The 15,900-nt window shown below is 36.9% G+C and overlaps 1 protein-coding gene across 15 annotated transcripts in view; it reads right to left on the reverse strand.

Annotated features, from left to right (window-relative positions):
• Mettl15 (methyltransferase 15, mitochondrial 12S rRNA N4-cytidine) overlaps positions 1-15,900 on the reverse strand; it is a 177,532-nt gene that overhangs the window by 103,084 nt on the left and 58,548 nt on the right. The window contains exon 4 of one of the 15 annotated variants that reach the window (XM_063283312.1): positions 2,430-15,475. The exons of the other annotated variants lie outside the window; for them this stretch is intronic. Coding sequence (XP_063139382.1) covers positions 15,431-15,475 — 45 coding nt within the window. The 3' untranslated portion in view covers positions 2,430-15,430. Of the gene's footprint in view, positions 1-2,429; positions 15,476-15,900 lie in introns of those variants that run through there. 15 annotated transcript variants of the gene reach the window in all.

The following is a 15,900-nucleotide window of genomic DNA, read 5'->3' on the forward strand; positions in this document are numbered from 1 at the left end:
AAAATAGTTCTACCTGAAGACCCACTATACCACTCCTGGGAATATACCCAAAAGATGCTCCACCATACCACAAGGATACGTGTTCCAGTATGACCAGGGCAACTTTATTCATAATATCCAGAAGCTGGAAGCAACACAGACGTCCCTCAGTCGAGGAATGGATATAGAAAATGTGGTTCATTTAGTCAATGGAGTACTATTCATCTATTAAAAACAAGTGTATAATGAATTTTGTTGGTAAATGGATGGAACTAGGAAATATCCAGAATGAGGTCATCCAGTCCCAAAAGGACATGTACAGTATATACTTACTGATAAGTGGATATTAGCCAAAAAGTACAGAATATCCATGATATACCCCATAGACCCAAAGAAGCTAAACAGGAAGGAAAGCCCAACTGAGGATGATTGAATCCCACTTAAGAGGTTGAAAAACAGTCATGGGAGGCAGAGGGATGGAGGGATCTGGGTGGGAAGGGGAGAGCAAAGGGAAGAGCTGGGTGGGATCAGGCATATGGAGAGACAGGAGAGAGTGCCTGAGGGCCAAGAGAATGAATGGAAATATGTTGCTTCCAGGGGTCAGGGATGGGGAGATTCTCTAAGAAGTCCCAGAGACCTTGGATAAGGAAGGCTCCCAGGAGTCAATGCAGGGAATCTTACCAGAAATGCCCAACAATTGGGATATGGAACCTGAAGAGACCACCTCCAGTAGCCAGAAAACAACCTCAGTGGAGGGATAGTGGCGCCAACCCACTTTCAAATCTCTTAACCCAAAATTCGTCCTGTCTAAAAGAAATGCAGGGACAAAAATGGAGCAGAGACTGGAGGAATGGTCAACCAGTGAGTGACTGGTCCCATGGGCCAGGACCAAACCCTGACACTATTAGTGATGCTATGCTGTTCTTGCAGACAGGAGCTTAGTATAGCAGCCCTCTGAGAGCTCTACTCAGCAGCTGACTGAAACAGATGCAGATAAATAGAGACAAACATTGGCTAGAGGTTGGGGACCTCTATGGAAGAGTTAAGGAAAGGATTGAAGGCTCTCAAAGAGATGACAACACCATGGAAACTAACCGTATCAACTAACTTGGATCCCTGGTAGCTCCCAGAGACTAGACCACCAACTCAAGAGCATACACAAGCTGATCTAAGGGCCCTGACATATACGTGATAGAGGGTTGCATGGTCTGGCCTCAGTGGAAGAGGAACACCTAGTCCTCTAGAGACTTGATGAACCAGGGTTGGGGATACAGGGGGATGATCTCTCAGAGGCGAAGGGGATGAAGAATGGAGGAACTCTGTGAGGGGATACCGGAATAGGGGGCAATATTTGGTATGTAAATTAATTAATTAATTAATTAATCATATTCTTTAAAATTATATTTAACTAAATTATTAGGCAATCATTCATCATTGTGAAGTTTCCACTCTGCAACATGGTTTTGATTTCAATCCACATTCTCTTAATCTCCTTGTACAAGGAACAGGAGAGCTAACACAAATTACTAAAAATACTATGGTGTGGGTAGTGACAGTGAGCTTCTTTCATACAGATTTTTGGCCAGAAAATGAAAATGACAATCTTTCAGGAGTGTGTGTGTGTGTGTGTGTGTGTGTGTGTGTGTGTATCTGAGAGAAACAGATAAGGAGGGGGGGAGGGAGGGAGAGAGAGAGACAGAGAGAGAGACAGAGAGAGACAGAGAGAGAGACAGAGAGAGAGACAGAGAGAGAGACAGAGAGAGACAGAGAGAGACAGAGAGAGAGAGAGAGAGAGAGAGAGAGAGAGAGAGAGAGAGAGAGAGAGAGCGCAAATGTGCAGAGGCTAGAGGACAGCTCCATGTGCTATGCCTCTCATTTGCCAAGGGCCTCCCCAAGGAGGTTAGCACACTTGGTTTGTGAGCCAGAAATAACATTTTTCTTCATGTTCCTAGTGCAAATAGAACAAGTGCATAGGGCCATGCCCAGGTTTATCAAGGGTACAAGGAAATCAGGCCCAAGACCCGATGCTCATGAAGCAAGTACTTTACCTACTACTCACATGGGTCGCTGATGGTTTTCTTTTTAATTTTTTAAGAAAAAATAGTTTTACCTACCTCATCAAGAAATTTATATCACATAAAACTCCACAAACATTATAAATACAGAGCAAGTTAGACAAGTATTTTCTTTAAGGATTATTAATCATGTAAACTCATAGTAATCTAAATAACAATACTGATACCTTCGTTCACTCTTGATCAACTATTCTTTGTAATAAATGATTTTACAAACAAATAATTTAAGTGATGGCATTCTAATAATGAATTCATTTGATTTTCACTTTGTTTTGATTTTGAAACAACATTTCCAGTATCCACGGTTCAAACTTTAAACATATATATATATATATATATATATATATATATATATATATATATATATATATATCTTTGCATAGGTTAGGCAAGCACTCTAATAAATAAGGTACATTCCTAAACCATCTCCAATAGTCTAATCATAATCATTAAATTAACAAAAAGTTGTGGTGAGTTTTTCTATGACACAAATAAAAATAGAAAATGTTTATATCCTAGTGGCTGATCCATAGGTGTCCATACCTGTGCAAGCATACTCATAATGGTACATGTATAGATGATCAGGACCATCTGTACTTAATGGTGTATGCATGTATGTATGCAAATTTCAAGCTTGGAATACTGCACACTAAAGCACCAGAAAACTCTTGCTTGGAGTAGCTGTTACAAAGAAAAGGTTAAGGAAATGTATCTTTAATAAGTTAGTAAAGGGAAAAATCAGTCAAGAGAGTGTCTTCTTAGTAATTAACATAATGAAAAGGAAGCACTTTCTTCAGAGAAATTTTAATCCAACAACATGGCTGCTCTGATAACATCCAATGACCTCATAGGTCTATGTGACCTGGCTAGAATGCAGTCAGGCTGGACACACCTTTAATCCCTCTGGCTGGAATATAGACAGGCTCTTACTCCCAAACAACGATATCTAATTGAGGGTCAAAGTGACAAATAAGATAAAAATGTAACAGAATGAGTCAGAGGTAGGATGTACCCAATTCCCAAGAGAATCTATTTAAGAGCAGCACAGAAAGAGTCAGTAAGTTGGGAATCAGTCGAATTGAGCGAGTTGGGAGTCAGTGTAATGAGTGCAGTGCAGTGGGGTTGAGTTATTCATAAGTTCAGTGTAGTGAATGCAGGTCAGCAGAGGTAGTTAAAGCCAGAGAAGGAAAAGGAGCCAAAAGATTGTAACAAATTGCCAGAATTAATTTGAGACCAAGCAGAGTGATTGAATGAGCAGCTGAGAAAAGCCAAGTTGAAACTGTCAGCTTAGAGAGGAGTTTGAGCCGGAATAGCTGAGTTGAACCAGCCAGCCAAAGTTCAAAATGAGAAAGGGTAAACTTCTTCAGCAGCAAGCCTCCAAGATTACAATTACATTAGGTAAATAAAAGTTCTTTTACAAATTTCAATAAATGAGTCAGCTGCTTTGAGATTTACAAATATTATATTACTATAAAACAAGATATAAATGAGACATCAGAGGGAACAAAAGAGATTGAAAGACAAAGTATCTACTTTGGGGAGGTAAAATATTATACTTTAGTTATCACAAAAGTTAGAGAAGTTACTTAATATCTCTGAATAGGAGAATTGTCTTGTAAAAGGAGCTGAATATACTATCTTAATAAATACCACAAGGTCACTCAGATATGCTGACGGGAAAGACACAAGGAGAAAAAAATTGCATATTATTGCTATGTAAATACTACTACTAAAAACACATTTAAACTTCAGAAATGATTATTCACGAAATAAAGTTTGCTCAATCCTAAGTCAATTTAGTAGACAAGATATCTCATAGCTTCAGAATTGAAAGAATCATAAACATCTTTCAGCTAGCAGATGATCTATCAAAGGAATTTCCCTTTGATACTATATTTACACAGAAGTAATTTAGAAAAATATAATATTCTAGGCTTAGATATTGGTCATAGTATCATGGCTAAATACACCACCAATGTCAGAACCCTCAATAGATACAAACTTGCTGTGGGTCCTTCTCAAGAAAATTACATCAAGAGAACTTTTACCATCTGTAGCAAAAGCAACATGAACAGAACTGCTCCTTAGATACATGGCAGAGTGTACTCTGGGCACTGACTGGGCAGTCTCAAATGTGATTGTCACCTATAGGACAAAGGAAAGAAAAGACACAGAAGATGCACATTTTGAGGCATTGATAGGTTACAAAAGACATGAATTTTTGAAAAAAAAAGCCTTCATTTGATGATAACAGCATTAACCGGATGTTCTAATATGATCTGAATTAACATTTAATTCAGTAGAGCTTTAGAAACTAAAGGTCTTCCAATTGGCACTATCAACCACATAGACAGTTCATTCTTTCACTTCTTCCAGTAGATTAATGATAGGAAATATGAATATGATTCTTATAGTTTAGGCATTTGTCTAGATATTTTCTTTTGTTCCTATCAATTAATTTTTTGAAACATAATGATTTTTTGAACTGTGAAATTTTATTTTCAAATCACATTTAACACAGTATAGGATATACTAAACACTGAAGTCAGGATATGCAAATAAAGAATAAAAGAGAACATAAACATCAGCAGAAGTCATGAATGGAATACCAAAAATGAGACAATTTCAATTTGTGTGCCTATTTATCTTCTCTTTCTTAAACCTAAAAAGACATCTCTAAAAAACTCTGCACTGAAGTTCACAGTGGAAATAAATTAGCTGAGCAGATGATAAATAGGTTTAAAGATTTCATCTTAAATTGCTATCTTTTATCATATTGTTAATTACAGTTTACAGAGTGTAATGAACTCCATGAAGGGACAATGGAAAATGAAGACGATAAAATATGGTAGAGTGACACGTTAAATAGTAGAAACAATGTTTGATTTTCTCAAGTTTTAAATGACCATGAACATTGACACAACTTTTAGGTGGTCAGTTAATTTATTGGAAGGAATATAAATACAAAACTCAAAATCCCTGGTACTTTTATTAATGATAACATTGTATGTATATTTTTTTATCATTTCATTGAGTTTTGCTTTAAATTTTATTTTCTTTTTCAACAAGTTTGAAATTAAAAATGTGTTCACCATCTCTTAAGTGTATCTCATCTAAATATTTTGTCATGTTTATTTTTCTCCCATTTTAACATTTTCAAAAACTTAATGAAATAAAAAAACCAAGGTCATCCTTAGGAGGGGCATCCTGTGGAAAATTTAAGAACTTATTTTTGGAGACTTGGAATAGGACTCCAGTAAACATACTAAATTGCAAAGGTAAATTGAAATTATCTTTTGTACAAAGTGGCCAATGTTTAAGCCTGACTAAGGAAAAGATACTGGAGTAGAAGTTTCTATGGTATGGTTCAGTTTGAGAGGTCTTACTGGGAAGCATAAAACCTTGGGATTGATTACAAGTACCAGGCTGAGGGGAGAAAAACATCCTCCAACAATATGAGAACAAATACAGGCTCAGGGAATACAGAAGCTATGAGTGTCATCTTAAAGCATTTGGACTTTTAACTCATACAGTCAATCAAGAGTCCCGAAGTCCTGTCATTAGGGGAATGATTAGACCGAGAAACAGCAGAGAAGACAAGGAAATGTAAGTGTGGAGATATCTACAGTTACAGAAATTCTTTACATGGATTTCTTTCTTTACTGGCATACAGAACTCAGTTAATCAGAAGACAGTGACAAATCCTTCTTGAGATCACATCCCTTGAGATCACAGATCTAAGAGCATACAATCAATTACAGGACAGGGTAGTATTCGAGCTTCTTCATAACTAAGACATCTGGAGCATCACCAAGAAACAACTTCTGTATTTAGTAAAACATACAATGATAACTGAATAGACTCAAATAAAACCCAATGAGACAAGGTAAAGTCTTGTGTTGAATCATACCAACAGCAGTCCATGTGTGACAGTGGTACACTAACATTAAATGGAGCTGAAAAGCTGTTGTCACCTAGTAACCACATAGCAAAGGAGGGGCAAGATAAAAGGAAGATGCAGGATAAGTAAGAAAATTCAGTGAAGAGCTTAGTGTGAGATTCAAACTTTAAGGACAAAAGTCACCTTAGGGAAACATCAGATGACTGGGACTTGCCAATAAGCTTGAGGTCAGGGAGTTTCATATGAATTTGCTGAGTACATACCCTATTCAGGAAGTGTCCCAACCACAGTAAGGGTGGTACCCCCCACCTCTGCCTCCTGCATACCAGAGATGTCTCCCCACCAAGGGCCTTCAATGAATTTAAAGGACAATGGGCGGCCACCAATGAACTCAAAAGGTAATAAGCCCCACCAATGAGAAATAATCACTCACACTCATGCTGTAACCTAAAGCCTATACCCTGAAAAAGTATAAAGGGTGTGCCTTTGTTCTTTGAGGTCGCCTCTGTCTCAATTACCTGGTCAGCCCAGTGCACTGGATCATTAAACTTCTTGCTTATTACATCGATCTCCATCTCAGTGTCTCTGTGAGTAGGATATTCTGAACGTAGGGCTCGGAGGTGGGGAGGGCGCTTCTCGAGTCTTACACTTAGCAGAGGCTGAACTACCTGTAAAATCTTGACACCACACACATGCGCATGCACACACTAAAAAGGGTTCGTTAAAGGAATGTTGGAGACACATTATCTAGTATGATGGTGTGACATTAGACATAAAGACATAAAGGCATTTTCCTACATCTAGGAAAATGTATATGTTTGTGTTTTAGGTTTAAATAGACACTAAAAAAATAAAAACAAAAATAAAATTTAAAAATAGGAAAAAACAAACAATAAAAACATGAAGAAATTACCTTTGCATATCTAAACAAGATATATTTTGAGCTAAGAGCTATCACAAATAAAGTCATATTTTAAAGCATAGTTTTAAAATAAAGACATTAAAGCTACAGTAATTGATTATGGGAGGAAGTCTTCTCATACATTTAACATAGTCTAAATGCATAGGGCTGACGGGTCTGAAACAGGGCACAGTTAACACTGAAGCTTTTATATTCATTCAGTAACTCACAAGAGCAACTTCTAGACCTATAGTCTCCCTTAAGAGGCGGGATCTGGGTTCTTTCCAGCTTCTGGCTATTATAAATAAGGCTGCAATGAACATAGTGGAGCACGTGTCTTTTTTATATATTGAGGAATGGATACAGAAAATGTGGTACATCTACACAATGGAATATTACTCAGCTATCAAAAACGACTTTATGAAATTCGTAGGCAAATGGCTGGAACTGGAAAATATCATCCTGAGTGAGCTAACCCAAACACAGAAAGACATACATGGTATGCACTCACTGATAAGTGGCTATTAGCCCAAATGCTTGAATTACCCTAAATGCCTAGAACAAATGAAACTCAAGACAGATGATCAAAATGTGAATGGTTCACTCCTTCTTTAAAAGGGGAACAAGAATACCCCTGGCAGGGAAGAGAGAGGCAAAGATTAAAACAGAGACTGAAGGAACACCCATTCAGAGCCTGCCCCACATGTGGCCCATACATGTACAGCCACCCAATTAGACAAGATTGATGAAGCAAAGAAGTACAGACCGACAGGAGCCGGATGTAGATCGCTCCTGAGAGACACAGCCAGAATACAGCAAATACAGAGGCGAATGCCAGCAGCAAACCACTGAACTGAGAATAGGACCCCCGTTGAAGGAATCAGAGAAAGAACTGGAAGAGCTTGAAGGGGCTCGAGACCCCATATGTACAACAATGCCAAGCAACCAGAGCTTCCAGGGACTAAGCCACTACCTAAAGACTATACATGGACTGACCCTGGACTCTGACCTCATAGGTAGCAATGAATATCCTAGTAAGAGCACCAGTGGAAGGGGAAGCCCTGGGTCCTGCTAAGACTGAACCCCCAGTGAACTAGACTGTTGGGGGGAGGGCGACAATGGGGGGAGGGTGGGGAGGGGAACACCGATAAGAAAGGGGAGGGGGGAGGGGGATGTTTGCCCGGAAACTGGGAAAGGGAATAACACTCGAAATGTATATAAGAAATACTCAAGTTAATAATAAAAAAAAATAATATAGAAAAAAAAGAGGCGGGATCTAGTCAGATTGACCATTTTTTAATCTTTCATATCATTCTTACTGTAGTTTTTAAACATTTAGATATTATTTAGAAAAGTAACTAATATTAAGCTGTGTTATATATTAAGTATATCAACATTATAATCAAGTAGATTCATAGTAATCTATACTATCCAGGTTTGTACAAAAACACACTGAGGATCAAAAGTGACAAAACTATCAAACAGGTCATTTCTCTTAAAAGCTCCGTAAGGGAAGTATAATTATGGACAGTCCTGAAGTAATACTAGAATCCCAGGGTATTACAAATAAGCACACACAAAAACCATACTACTAAGACCATGTAGACACTAAGAAGAGAATGAAGAAATGCTACAGAATCGTTTCTAAATCATCCTTGGTTCCGTAAATTAAATGGCAAGTAAAACACAAAGAAATACAAAGTGTCAAAATACATACAAGAATTCTTGCTAGAGAGAAAAACTAGGTAGAAATAACTACATCATCCATTATTTGAGGTATTTTTATCAGAACATAATGTTTAACTATCAGTTCTCACAACATACTTAAAATTACCACATTTGTCTTTTAGGGATTTATTGAATCTCACAATGTAAACATGCATTGGTAGCTCAGCTGTGAAGCACTTGTCTAGCACATGCAGACCCATAAGATTCAATAGCAGGACTTAAAAAAGAGGCAAGCACAAAGGTTATAAAAGTGAAAATCTGAAAAGCCAATTTAGATTACCTTAGTTCCTGAGCAGATAAACACACGTGGAAATTTTTCCCAACACTAATTTATGTAAATTAAACATTAGCTTTAAAATTATAATCGTAAGTTAAAGTCCTATCACTAAAAATAAAATTCAAAAGGGAAGTACAAAAATATTGATGCCGTTTTGTTCCGATCATGACTTAGTCATTCTTGGCTCCCTAGCCATTTGGAGGATAACCTGGGGTACATAAGATTCAGTCTCTGCAAAATTTTAACTGTTGTAATAATACAAGCTCATATAATCAAATGAAAGAAGAGTGCCACAGATCTTCTGGGGATATATAGTACATCTGCTATTCAACGTTATCATAAGCTCAATGGTATAACCTCATTATGAGGTATAATGTAAATGCCACTAATCTCTTTAGTGCCATCTGCATGTATTACTATGGGTGAGCAGGTTCTGACTGAAGCAATCAAATAACAAATACAGCCTTACTAGGTTGCTACAAAGTAAATAAATAATGGAAACTTAATTTGTTAATAAAAAGTTTAATTTGCAGTATAACTTTATGAAATATAGTTTTTTTCTTTTATCACAATTGCTTATCCAGATGTTGACAAACATCTAAGTGATTGGGTTAAGTCAACAGGCAAAAGCAGCATGCTAAGCTTCTTAGTTAATAATATGGCTAGGCTGGAACTGTGTTCTAGAAGAGAGAAAGAGAGAAAAGAGAAAGAGGGAAAAAGAGGGGGGACATCTTCATCTATTCATATTTCAATTTCAATGACAAAGCAAAGGTTAAAAAAAGACTGACCTCTCCAAGTTAAAATATTCTATAACTCTAAATAAGATCAAACATGCCTAATAAGAGAGATATATGTGTCCTTAACAGAGTTAAGGAGAATCAAATAACTCTGTTTTAACACAGCATACTGCCAAAAAATGAGTTGAAAATTTAAATCCCAAGAGCTGGGTAATCAAAAGACTGATAAATGTTTGAAATGTTGGTTCTACTGTAACTCCTGAAAATAATAGTTGGTTTTCATTCATTATTTATGAAACTGTAAGTTTGCTATGTTGCTAGCCACAGGATTCGAAAGCTGGCATCACGAGAAACAAGTTTCATCTATGTTCTAAGGCAAAGGCAACAAAAACAAAAACAAAAAAAAAAAACAAAACAAAGCAAAAGACCACCCTTTGCCTCTTCTAAGTGATGTGAGCAGCCACACACACACACACACACACACACACACACACACAGGAGAGCTCATAAGAGAAATCAGAAGCTGGAAGTTGTTCTTTATGAGAAGTAATCTTAAAATCATGAGTATATACAGTACTAAATTATTTTTAATAACTGTTGATCAAGAAAAAATAAAGCAGTAAATAAAGTATGATCAACACTTAAGGGTAGATCAATAGCATTAACTCAAAAAACAGGCTACTCCACAGTATTCTAGCAAGAACCCTGAAGAGACAAACTGTAAATCATGGACACTGCAAATACATATGAAATGTAGTTCAAGGAACGCTGTAGTAATGACTTTATAAGTAAGTGCCTTTATAATGACAACACAGCTCACTGTGACCAATTTGGATCTTCCACTTTATTGGAGTTTCTGTCAAAGTATTATTGGGTGAATCATAAAACCCCCTTATATGGTATCTAGTAATAGCTTATAAAATGTGAAGTTTACTGCTCTAGCAAAGTAATCACCACAGGGAAGCTTGCCTTGTGTTTTCCAGTTTAACATTTCTTTTTTTTTTTTTTTTTGAATCCAAAGATTATCATTTATTCATAAATTATCATGTGCTATCTTCTCCCTTCAATTAAGTCAAGAATCATTTTTCTAATTATTCTATTATTTTCCATCCTATATTGTTTTTTAATGTATTCACAATACTAGTAATTGTTGAAAGTGTCTTGTATATTTACTTATCATGCATTCCTGTCTCTCTTCATTCGACAGTAAAATTCAAAAGAAGTAAAATTCTGTATGTTCCATTGTTTGGCACATAAAACATGTTAAGCATATCATATTTAAAACATAATAAGATAAAAGAAAATCTGTCATAATAAAGTTGACAAAGCAAACCAAGAGAAGAAAATAACATTTCAACTGGATCCTTAAACACTGTCATTTACTCTCACCTGCTCCACACATAATTGAAGGTGATAATTTTGACCTTGATTTGCTGATATTTATCAAAGAAGAACTCAAGCAATTGATATACATAATTCATCTTCAACACTGTTACCCACTATCTCCCTATCTATTCAATATAGTACTTGAAGTTCTAGCTAGAGCAAATAGAAAACAAAAAGAATATCAAAGGGATACAAATTGGAAAGAAGAAAGTCAAAGTATCACTAATTGCAGAAGATATGATAGTACACTTAAGTGATCCTGAAAATTCCCCCCAGAGAACTACTAAGCCTGATAAACAACTTCAGCAAAGTGGCTAGATAAAAAATTGACTCAAACAAATCAGTAGCCTTCCTTTATATAAATGAAAAACAGGCTGAAAAGAAATTAGTGAAACGACACACTTCACAATAGCCACAAATAGTATAAAATATCTTGGTGTGATGCTGATCAAGCACATCAAAGATCTATACCATAAGAATTTCAAAAAAGAAATAGAAAAAGACCTCAGAAGATGGGAAGATCTTCAATGCTCACGGATTCACAGGATTCACATAGTGAAAATGGCCATTTTACCAAAAGCAATCTACAGATTCAATGCAATCTCCATTGAAATTCAAGCACAATTCTTTACAGATATAGAAAGCTCAATTCTCTACTTCATATGGGGAAAAAAAAAAACAGGATAGCCAAAACAATTCTCAACAATAAAAACCTGGGAATCACCATCCCTAACCTCAATCTGTACTATAAAGCATTAGTGATTTAAAACACAAAAACAAACAAACAAAAAAATCTCATGGTATTGGTACAGAAAGAGACAGGTCAATCAATGGAATAGAATTGAAGGCACAAAGTAAACCCACATACCTATGGACTTGATCTATGAACTTTATCGCTGACAAAGAACCCAAAAATATACAATGGAAAAAAGAAAGCATCTTCAATAAATGGCATTGGTCTAAATGATATTCTGTGTGTAGAAAAATGAAAATAGATCCATATTTATCACCTTGCACAAAGCTCAAGTCCAAGTGGATGAAGGACCTCGACATAAAACCAGATACACTGAATCTAACAGAAGACAAAGTGGGAAAGAACCTCAAACTCATTATCACAGGGACAAATTTTCTATACAGAAGACCAATGGCTCAGGCTATGATATCAACAATTGATAAATGCCACCCCATGAAAATGAAAAGCCTCTCTAAGGTAAAAGACATGGTCAGTAAGACAAATCTACAACTTACAGGTTGGAAAAAAATCTTCATTAACCCTATATCCAACAGAGGGCTAATATCCAAAATATATAAAGAACTCAAGAAGTTAAACTCCCAAAACGAAATAACCCAATTAAAAAAATGAGGTACAGAACTACACAGGGAATTCCCAACAAAAGAATATTGAATGGGCTAGAAGCACCTAAGAAATGATCAACATCCTTAGTCACCAGGGAAATGCAAATCAAAATGATCCTGAGATTCTACTTTATAGCAATAGAACGGCTAAGATAAAAAAACCCAAATGACAGCACATGCTGACAAGGATGTAGAGAAAAAGGAACACTCCTCCATTGCTGGTAGAATTGCAAGCTGGTACAATCACTCTAGAAATCAGTCTGGCAGTTCCTCAGAAAATTGAACATAGTACTATCTGAGGACCCAGCTATACCAATCCTGGGCATATACTCAAAAGATGTTCCATCATGTAATAAAACACATGCTTCACTATGTTCATAACAGCCATATTAATAATATTCAGAAGTTTGAAAGAACCCAGATGTTCCTCAATAGATGAATAGATACAGAAAATATGGTACATTTACACAATGGAATACTGCTCAGTTACTAAAAACAATGACTTCATGAAATTCACAGGCAAATGGAAGGATCAGGAAAATATCATCCTGAGTGAGGTAGCTCAGTCACAAAAGAACACACATGGTATATACTCGCTTATTAGGCAAAGAGTTTAGAATACCCACGATACAACTCATGGACCACATGAAGCTCAAGAGGAAAGACCAAAGAGTGGATGCTTCAGTCCTACTTAGAAGGGGGAACAAAATAATCAAGGGATGTAGAGGGTAGGAGGGACTTGGGAGGAAGAGAGGAGGAGGAGGGGAAGGGGGGGGCAGAATCAGGTATGGGAGGAGATTGAGGAAATGTACAGAGGGTCAGGAAATTGAACAGAGGTATGTAGCACTGAGAGATGGGGAACTGGGGGAAAACACCAGAAAGTACCAGATGCCCAGAAAGCTAGAGCTTCCCAGGACGCACAGGGATGACATTAGCTGAAATGCCCAACAAAGGAGAGGGAGAACTTGTCCAGACCATATCCAGAGGTTAGGCATGGCCCTCCTCTGATTGAGAGATGGGGTCACCACCCATCTCCAAAATTTTAACCCAGAATTGCTCATGTCTAAAGGAAATACAGAGACAAAGAGTGGAACAGAGACTAAAGAAAAGGCCATCCAGAGACTGATCCACCTGGGGATCCATCCCACACGCAGACACCAACCTAGACAATATCACTGATACCAAGAAGTGCATGCTGACAGGAGCCTGATATAGCTATCTCCTGAGAGGCTCTGTCAGATCTTGACCAATACAGATGCTCAAAGCCAACCATCGGAATGATCACAATGACCCCAATGGTGGAGTTAGGGGAAGGACTGAAGGTGCTGAAGGGGCCTTATCTGGCATCAGTGGGGGGGGGGGGCCTTGTTCCTGGGTAGGCCCTTGTTCCTATGAAGGCTTGATGCTCCAGTGTAGAGGAATGCCAGGGAGGTGAGGCAGGAGTGGGTAGGTTGGGGGAGCACCCTCATAGAAGCAGGATAAGAGGGGATTAAATAGGGGGTTTACAGAGGGGAAACTGGGAAAGGAAATAACATCTGAAATGTAAATAAATAAAATATCAAATTTAAAAATAAAAAAATAAAAAACTGAAGGGCAAAAGTGGAGAAGAGATTGAAGGAAAGGAGGTCCAATGACCGGCCCAACTTGGGATCCATCTCATGGGGTACTCCAAGGCCTGACTGAAAGGGAGAGCGACCCCATAGGAAGACCAACAGTCTCAAATTATCCAGATCCCAGGGAGCTTCCAGAGATTTTGCTATGAACCAGGAGCATACAGGTGCTGATCCAAGGCCCTTGGCACATATGTAGCAGAGGGCTACTTGGTCTGGCCTCACTGGGAGAAGATGTGCTTAATCCTTTAGAGACTTGAGGCCCCAGGAAAGGAAGAGGTCTGGTGGGAGAGAAGTAACTTCTGTGAGACAAGTGGGAGGAGGAATGGGATGTGGAACTGTGGGAGGGGGGACTACGGGGTGAGGGGGCAACAACTGGAATGTAAATAAAAAAATAATTAAAATAAAATAAAATTTAAAAGTAAAAAAGGTCAACATACACAAATGTGAAAACTATAAAATTTAAATTAAAAAAATTTTAAAATTCTTTAGTGGTACTTCATATCATCTTTCTTCAAAAACTAGATTTGATATTGACATTAGATATACTCCTGTGTGTATCTATTATGCTATTGACATGAGATACATTCCTGTGTGTATCTATTATGCTATTCGGTAGGCTTTGTTTCTTTGGGAAGTAAACAATGATGGTGCACAGGAGAAAACACCATTAAACTAAGAGACAAAAATTTCATTTTGCAGTTGAAGTTATCAGTGGCTTTGCAACAATTTTATTTGCCCCAAATTTCCAAATCGAATGTTAAAGAAAGAAATGAAAGTTAGAATTATGAAGCAACACTAAATTATTTAACATTTCCTTTGAGCTTCTGAGGCATATAAAATTTCAACAATGTATTTATTGGTACACTGCTTCAGTTTATAATGTCATGCGATTTGTTTTATTATGAGCTCAAATGGTTTCTTAGAAATAAGTCAATAATAAAAAAAGCTATATACCTAAACTGCACATTGAATATCTTGTGATAAATTTCATATCACAGATATAACAGTAAAAATTAGCTAAGATAAATTATTTGATAAGAAAGAAATTTATAAATTTTACACTACAATTAATAAGCTGTTCCTTTTAAGAATCAAACATTCTATATAAAGTATACTAATGCTGACATTTTATTAGTATTAAAAATAGAAGGACTGATATCCATAGTTATATCATTTACACTGAACTTCAGGAACTTAGAATAGTGAAAACACTAAAATCTACAAGGTATTGTGAGTACGGAGGTAGCAGGACTCTAAAACTAAGTAACTGACCAAATCTTCAGCTACCTCACATACTGCTCTGTTTCTTCTGTAAAATTATCAAACAATTAATTATTGTTAAGGTCATACCCAAAAAGGTTAACACTGGGGAGCCAGGAAGATGATTCAGTGGTGAAGAGCTGTCCAAGCGTGCGGATCTGAGTTAGATTCCAAGCACCCACACAAAAGTTAAGAGCAACACTGTTCCTGTGGTGAATCAGAGAAAGGTGGAACCCGGGAACTCACTGGTCAGCCAGTATAGCTGAAAAGACGCAATGGAAAGATTCAGTAAGATAACCTGTCTCAATAATAATAATAATAATAATAATAATAATAATAATAATAATAATAATGATGAAGCGATCAGCAGAAGAAGACAAGTCAACAAGGTGTCTACATGTGTTTGTACGGCAAATGCACCTACACTTCACACATACACCACTTACAAATTACAAAAAAATGTGTAAACATGAGTCTTTTGGGGGGGGGGATTAAACACAGGAATTCTTGTACACATGAAGCACACGCCTCTCATGTAGCTGTACTCTAATCTGTGGAACAATTTTCTTAAGTACATGCTAAATACCATTACAGCATTAACTCTTAATAGGAACAGAATTCTAGTAAATGAACTTCTGAAGTGACATATTTCCACACTAAACAGATAAAAAAACATCACTTATTTAA

This window comes from Rattus norvegicus, chromosome 3, assembly GCF_036323735.1.
Source record: "Rattus norvegicus strain BN/NHsdMcwi chromosome 3, GRCr8, whole genome shotgun sequence".
NCBI lineage: Eukaryota > Metazoa > Chordata > Mammalia > Rodentia > Muridae > Rattus > Rattus norvegicus.